Raw genomic sequence first — 7,799 nt, forward strand, 5'->3', positions numbered from 1 at the left:
TGTTTCATGTGCATATCGATGCATCAAACTTTGCAATTGGATGTGTTTTATTACAGCCAAGGGAGCATAAATTTTGGATTACCCAATCTGCTTCTTGCAAGTTGACAGCTCAATGATGCTGAAATTGAATTATACCACAACTGAAAGGGAATGACTAGCCATTGTGTATGCAGTGAAAAAGTATAGACACTACTTGTTGGCTAACAAGTTCATCTTCTTTCTGGATCATTCAGCTTTGTTATATCCAGTTAATAAGCCTTGCATGACGGGCTGGATTATGTGCTAGTTGTTACTATTGATGGACTTTGACTTTACAATCACAGTGAGAAAAGGATCACAATATGTACTGGCAGACCACATGTCGACCTAACAACAAAGCTACCACTGGTGTTGATGGATGATGATGAATTATCAGATATTGCTATGTTCAAATTAAATCTAGTATCGGAATGAAGTGAAGAGATCTCCGAGTATCTTACCCCATCCGTACGTAAAGGTAACAATCTCAGAGAAGCAATTTTAAACTGGACCCATTCCATGTATGAATACTTCTCACATCATGACAGGGTACAACGAGTCTAGCTTCATAGGTCTCAACCAAGGCCATTCGCAAAACAAGTGAAGGTAACAATCTCAGATAAGCAACTTTAAACTTGACCGATTCCATGTATGAATACTTTGACATCGCCGGCCATGTACAACAATTGAACCAAGATGTCTCTTGCTCGGCTCAAAATAACTAGAATGCTCAAAATAGTTAGAAGAACCATATTGAGTCCAACCATTTAAATTAAGACCAACTTAGATGAAAGATATGAAGGCATACCTCCAACAAAGGTTTTAGCCCCCAAGATTTCAAGAAGAGAAGATGAATGAATTTCTAGAATTATCCCAAGCAAGGAAATCCATCGAAGAAGCATACCATCCATCAGTCTTATATGCAAGTCTTATCCATTATACTTTTGCGATGGATGATGAGACCCTTGTTAGAAGGGTGGATCCGCCTCTTGATATAATAGTAAAGAATTCAAAGTCCTCTTTCACAGCAGCTGAGGCCGTAAGGATGGTTGAGGATTTTGCTCAAGCTTTTCCTAAGGAGATAGCCCAAAAAAAAACCGTTTCAACCCCTCCCCCGAAGAGAGCTCCATCTAATTTCAAGTTACCAAAGCTAAAGAGAAGTTAGGGACATGATTGAAGCCAAGTCTGAGGAAATGGACCCTAAGGTTAGGGGTCTTACTACCCAGGATGCTTTTAGCATTGTAGTTTCAGCTCATGACAAATGATGCTAATAGCCACGCCACTTGATGAATGATTATCCAAATGCACATGTAGGCATTCCTCTTTATGCATATTTATGGTAGGGTGGTCTCTCTTTATGCATATGCATGGTAGGGTGGTCTCTCTTTATACATATGCATGGCAGGGTGGTCTCTCTTTCAAGTGTCCACAAAGCAGAATTGAACATCTGTCTCTCTAAATCGACTTGCCCCCATAGAATGCTTAAAAACTCTTGTCAATACCGAACCGGTATAACTTCTCTTTCTCTAATCCTCCATTCGAATATTAAGAAATTTCCCTCTCTCTCTTGCATGCACACGCGCTTGTTCAAGAAGGCATGAAAAAGGTCTTCTCAAGCACCTATAGTGCATGAGAGAGTAGTTAGAACCTCTATCCCTACAGTAAGGCTAGGGCACCTAGCTTCTCTTTCTCTCTCTCTTCTCTCTCTCTAGGAAGGAGTACTTCTTATCCTACGTTTACAGATGTATGTGCGTGAAAAGATTGTATGTAAAAGCACATCCACAAAGGAAGGGAGTGGGACGCGCCTTACTATCCTCTCTATGTATGTTTTGCACTCCTAGCGCCTCACCCCACCCTCAACGGATGTCCCTGTCGTTGCCTTCTGGAATTCTCTTTTACTCTACAAGCCTGCCTGGACCTTGCAAGTAAAGGGGCATTATTATCGACGAAAGCAAGCAAATTTGGACGGAAGAGAGAGCTCAGCCAAAACGGCTCTTCACGGTTCCGCTCCAGAATTAAGGTTTCTGCAACCCTCTTGCAGGTCCTGCATTCTTAAGATTTAACACCGCCTAATGGACCAGGTAACCCACCATTTTAATCTGTGGTTAAGCAAAGGGGATTTGTTTAACTTAGTATTCATTAATATGTGGTTAAGCTAAGAGGATTAATTCAAGACTTTGTCAGTGTAGTTTTAGGCTGAGATTGAGGGCATTCTAGCTTCTAGGGGGAATCGCCCAAGTTCTAGAGATTTTTGGTGGAAAAATAGGCTGCTAGCTTTGTCACCGATGTTTTACTTTTCGTGGGTTCTGTCTAATTAAGTTCAGCCAAGGCATGGGTTTGATTGTTCCAGTGCTGTATCTGGAATTTGGTTTCTTAAGACATTCTATAGTCTCTTCTAATGGCAGAACCATGTGGGGTTTTTTGGGTGTTGTAAGTAATTGTCTTGAATTGATGAATTGTTTGCTTTTCATAAAAATGATCAGACATGGTACCCCCTGCATGTGTGTGTGTGTTTTTATGCCCCCTCTCCCACCCACCCCCACACACGCACACGTGTGGGGGCATGAAAAAGAAAGCTTGAACATCTTGAATATGAAAGGCTATTCCCATACATCGACTGCATGGGAAGGTGGTGCAAAAATTATGCCTAGTAGTTTGCCAACTTGAGCTTTTGGACTGCATTGCCTGTGGTACCAAACTGGTAATTGCATCATGAATGGGTGAATTTGATGGGGGCTGCTAGGTGCAGATTGGACACGGGTTCCTTGTGAACTCCTTTACTAGCGGCCATGGTAAACTTTCAGCATCATTGGCCTCAACTGAATCCCTTGGATGTCTAGTTTTGGAACTGCCGTCCAAAATCGTCCAGTGGATGGTGGATTGCTAGTTAACTATGCGCAGGAATAGACCCAATGGTTTTTCCCAGGCCATGTATATCTTTGGTGTTCACGGTAGGGGATAGACCAGGGGCGGCCGGGCTCCAACTGTGAAGAGAGCACAGCCAGTGACCAGGCGGAAATGGGGGAGAAGCCGGCTGGCAGACATCATTTGTCAGGGAAGGGCTGCCCTGTGCGAAGCCAGGACCAAGCCTTGGCAGCAGGACAAGTTATGGGCAGATGTGTAGAGGGGCAGGCCAGGCTGTTAGGCAGAAGCTGGTGGGCCATGGTCAAACCAGGCAGCATGTGTGAACGTCAAGTTGTGTATGATTGTTAGTCATGTGTGAAGGCATGAGTTGCTTTCTATGCATGGACACTGCATGTGATTTATTGCCTGTGAGTGATTTACATATTTAGAAGGATTGGCCATCTTGTCTCCTTTATGCTGTTCAGCTGAATTTTCAGGTTAAAATTGCCCTCCCACAATCACATGTAAGCCCCCTTGCAGAAAGTGTGGGCTGCCTCTAGCACCCACTGCTTTCCATCTACTTCCGTGCCTGTACAGCCAGGTGCCTGTGCAGTGTGCACCTATACAACCAGCTATCTGTATGGCCATCTGTTAATGCTCTTGTATGGCCAGTCTCCTACATACCTGTGAAATCTTTGCAGGGCATGTGCTGATCTGGGCAGGGGTACTATTGGCCTGCTTGTGACCTAAAGGCAAAGATGGGATTCTGAGTGTCGTTGAACAGGTGAGTCTTTTTGGAAGTGGGCAGGGGGTTGTGTGAACACAACTCGTGCTGATTGGGAAAGGACAGATAGCGTGTACATTGAAATTTCGTATCTGTATAATTGGCATTGTTTGATTGTGTGCACATCAAATTTGAGGACACAGACATTCTATCCAGATTTGGAAGAAAAGATCATCCAAATTGGCGAATGGCTCATCCTTTTGTCCCCAAGGCTGTGTTAGTGCTTGAAGCACACACTGCATGTTATCTTTTTATTTTTTTAATGAAATGAACTACAAGATCTTTCGGATAGAGCTGTGTAACCAGCCTAAGGTTTCCCCTGCACACGGTTGCTCCTTGTGATGCCCACTACAACACAGCTTTGCGGTTGGTGATTGCATCATGATCAGTATCTTGGTCAATGCACACATAGCAATATATTCATACCTTGCAGTATGGTTTTTATTTTCTGAAGTTATATGAGTGAGGTTGCGTGCATGGAAGCTTGTTGACCAGTTGGTTCCTGTTCTTACCACTAGCTGTTGTAGTTCGAAAGGATATAAGGCTTTTGTACCTTCTATAAAAATGTTGAATTTTTATGTGCTCTTTCTACAGGTTATCAGTGCTGCAATTTCTTCCCACCCCATAGCATTTTCAGGAACTGAGAAGGTACCTTTCAGTTTGAGCACTTTTCCTGCTACTGCTAGGCCAAGCAGGCAGCTCAGATACATAAGCTACCAGCGTCTTTGGTCAGTTACAAATTCCACACTTCTTTTGTTATTCTTCTTGCAACAAACAGTTTTTTAAATTTCAAATAAATAGTTAACTTTATAAAAGTTTCCATTAACTTTGAGAGTGGGTAATGATGGCTTTGCCGTGTGCCTGTAAGACTGAAAGCCAAATGTGAGGTTTATCATGTGCATGCATGGGCGTGTTATTTACTTGTATGTGTATGGTCACGCATGGACAGGCATATTTTTCAACCTGTTAGGCCTATCTGTGTCAGTGCAATAACAGAGAAACAAAAGACTTGAACTAGCTCACGGCACACATAGATACCTCAAGTACTGTACCTTTTTTACTTCTAAGTTCAATTTATGAGCCCATTAAAGTGGTCTGAGGCCGAAAACTGAAAGAATAAACTGTTTCAAAGACTATCCAAGTCGGCCTGGACCTATTCCTGAGGATGAGTGTTGTCTGCAATCTGCTGGAGATGTCTTGCTGCTGATTTTCTGCTGTTCCAGGCCACTCAAATGCATAGGAGAGGCTGATCAAGCAGAGCTCTAAGCTCCATTTCTCCTTGGAAATATAGCATAGCAGGAGTTGGCACGGTGGTATCTGGAAGCTTGTTGAGGATCCTAAAAAGGAGAAAGGGGATGGAGAATGGGGACTGGGATGTCTTCTTATACACCCAACATTGTACAGGTTGGAGGCTGGTTGGGCTGCTTCAAAACAGCTGCCAAGTTTTATTTTTTACAAAAAACAGCTGCCAAGTTTTATTTTTTACAAGTACTAAGGCCGAGTGTTAAAGCTTTTCTGGCCTTGTTCACACGTGCCGCTTGGCCTTCCTGATGGTGTGTGTCGCTGTCTGCCGTGCCCTGCACTGCTGCCCGTGTGAAACCACTAGGTATTTGGGTAGCCTGTCCTTGATGGATGCTCCCCATGTCCCTGCTATTTCTGAACCATAATTGTCAAAACTTGGCGCTAGCAAGATACAAACCCCGCTCTCGCTTTTTTACACGGGAGGAATTGTTGCCAACCCCATTGAGATGTTTTCATCCCAAAGCGTGTCTAAGAGGATGCAAGAAAGGGAATAAAATTAAAAAAACAACCTTGATGTGTTAGTCAGCTCTAGCTTGGTGCTTGTGTGCCAAGGTTCCACAAGCACTCTTTGTGAGAGCATTCTGACACGGACCTATGTGTAGACATGTGGATGCATTAAAAAAACTGCCTATATCAATCGATAGAGTGTGTTTGTCAAGAGCCTCACTAACTAAATGTTCTAACTGCAGCTGCAATGGGCTCCCAAGAAATTCTGGGATTTCTTTGTCTAGGAATCAGCATAATCCAGTCCATGCTTTACCGCTTCAAGCAGTCACAACAGACAATGACTCGGAAGGTAGCACGTACCCAGGGCCATCTTCGTCAGTAGAATATGCAGGTATTTTCCAAGCAGATCAAGGTGCAAGACAGTCTCTTCTCTACTATATTCAAGTTTGGTACACGAATGCAAGGAATCGAAATGTTTCGGTGACCATCAAGCAAGTATTGGAGAGGTCAAAAACAGAGCTGCAAACTGTAGACAAAAGGCAGGTCCTTCAACAAATTAAAAGCAGCAAATTGACCACATATGGGATACATTGGTGGGAAAGGACACAGCCATGGATTAAGTGGCCTGCTGCAATTTTGTAAGAGTCCTTCCTCTTGCTCACAACTGATCTTAATAGTCTTTACCAGTTCCTTTCCCTTTAAACGAAACACAAAGACACGTGTGTGTGCACGCACAGGCGTGTGCATGCAAGTATGTAAGTACGTATGTATGTATGTAACACCAATCCCTTCCCACTCATTGCAGGGGCTATCCTTTTACCATTTGTACAAGATCAAAGATTTTTTGTCCTTAGTCTGATGTAGGACATCTGTTGAATTTTCTTGCAGTGTTCCGTGGTTTCTTCTTATCACTGTTTTCTATGGAACATCCGTGTCCATGGATTTATTACCGCTGTGGACCATTGGACCTATAATGGCTGGTCTGGCAATAAAAGCAAGCTTGCAGCTCTCTGCACCCTGTAGGAAATGGGTAGCAGATAAGAAACTCAAAGAATTATCGTATGTGTTGGAGGGAGTCAAGACAGGTGAATTGCCTCGACAAGTGGTGGACGTCATTGGCTCAAGATACAAGGAAGTCAAACTGCGCGTTGTGAAGAAAAAGTCGGATTTGCTATCGTTTATTCAAAGCGGAGAGATCATCATTGTTTTGAGGCAGTATGTTGATAGAAAGCTTCTAGAGCTATGGGAAGCTTGCATCGACAAGTACGAGGACTTGCGGTTGCTCTATCTATATCTGGAGAGGAAGCTAAAAAACATCATCTAGTTTGAAGTGTGGTGTATAATCTATACCAAAGCTAGTTTGTGCACAAGATGGAATTGTCAAGGGTATTCCACGTGCAAGTGTTCTCCTCTCTGAAACAAGGAAAGCTGGATAAAATGTCATGGTATTAGTTTCCTTGATGGCTTTGCAAGGAGTGCATGCTTTTGAAAAATCTTTATGCCCCGCAGGGGGGGAAATCATGGATGGGAAGAGGTTCTAGGGAAAAGATTGGTCGGTATCAGCAACTTTGCTTGTTGAACAAGTTTGAAAGTTGTCATGAAAGACAATAAAACGAGCACACACCACTGGACTTTTTTAGCAGGTCACAACGAAGAAAACACACTGCAATTTTGTAGTTCACTGCTCTTCATGGCTCGGATGGGTGGCCTCAGACCCTTTTACAAAGAAGTGTTAAGGTTTGATGGTAGTAAATTAAATCATGTTTGAGGAAAATTTGTGCTATTCAACCTCTTAGCCGTTTAGTGTTAAGAGAAGTTTTTTCTTATTACACAGAAGTCCAAGGTATCAAGGCGTTCTATGGCTGTCCCTACCTATGGTGTGGCATGTGAAACCTGCATTTTCCACTCTTTTTTTTTGGGGGTAGGCGTTCGCATGCATGTGTGTGCATGCATGTGCGCGAACAAGCATGTGTCTGTGTGTGCGCGTGTGCAGGAGAGACTGAATTAGCTAGACTAAGCTGGAAGCATAGTTAAAATTTGTCTCAGTAGCTTTGCATATTAATCTTAAGATAAGATGTCAAAAAAAAGGACTCATACCTTAGTTCCGTATCTTTTCACTTTGTGAACTGGCCAAAGTGGCTGACAGAGACCGGGGTTAGTTCATATTAGATTATTGACGCGAGAAAATATTCCTCCATTTGGCAGGTTGGGTTATATAATGTTTTTTTTTGGACAACAAGTGGAGAGAGCTAGTAGTTGGTGGATGTAACACATAATGGTAGGATTTCTTCTATGCTGATCAGGTTGGAGTTTGTGCTTCCACCAGATGGGCCAAGGGCCAGCAGTTGCAACTACCTACACAGTGTGGTGTTTGCAATTCATATGCTATGAATAAGATACTAGC

General features: G+C 43.0%; 1 protein-coding gene across 1 annotated transcript; it reads left to right on the top strand.

The window, feature by feature from the left end:
- Positions 1-1,808: 1,808 nt before the first annotated feature.
- On the top strand, positions 1,809-7,169 carry LOC147630793 (uncharacterized). Its single transcript, XM_086810779.1, has 4 exons — positions 1,809-2,099; positions 4,241-4,374; positions 5,638-6,033; positions 6,284-7,169. The coding sequence occupies exons 1-4, from the start codon at positions 2,091-2,093 to the stop codon at positions 6,717-6,719; spliced, it is 975 nt and encodes a 324-aa protein (XP_086666905.1). The 5' UTR covers positions 1,809-2,090; the 3' UTR covers positions 6,720-7,169.
- Positions 7,170-7,799: the final 630 nt, after the last annotated feature.

This window comes from Cibotium barometz, chromosome 16, assembly GCF_041138505.1.
Source record: "Cibotium barometz isolate CiBa-2024 chromosome 16, ASM4113850v1, whole genome shotgun sequence".
In the NCBI taxonomy this organism is placed as follows: domain Eukaryota; kingdom Viridiplantae; phylum Streptophyta; class Polypodiopsida; order Cyatheales; family Cibotiaceae; genus Cibotium; species Cibotium barometz.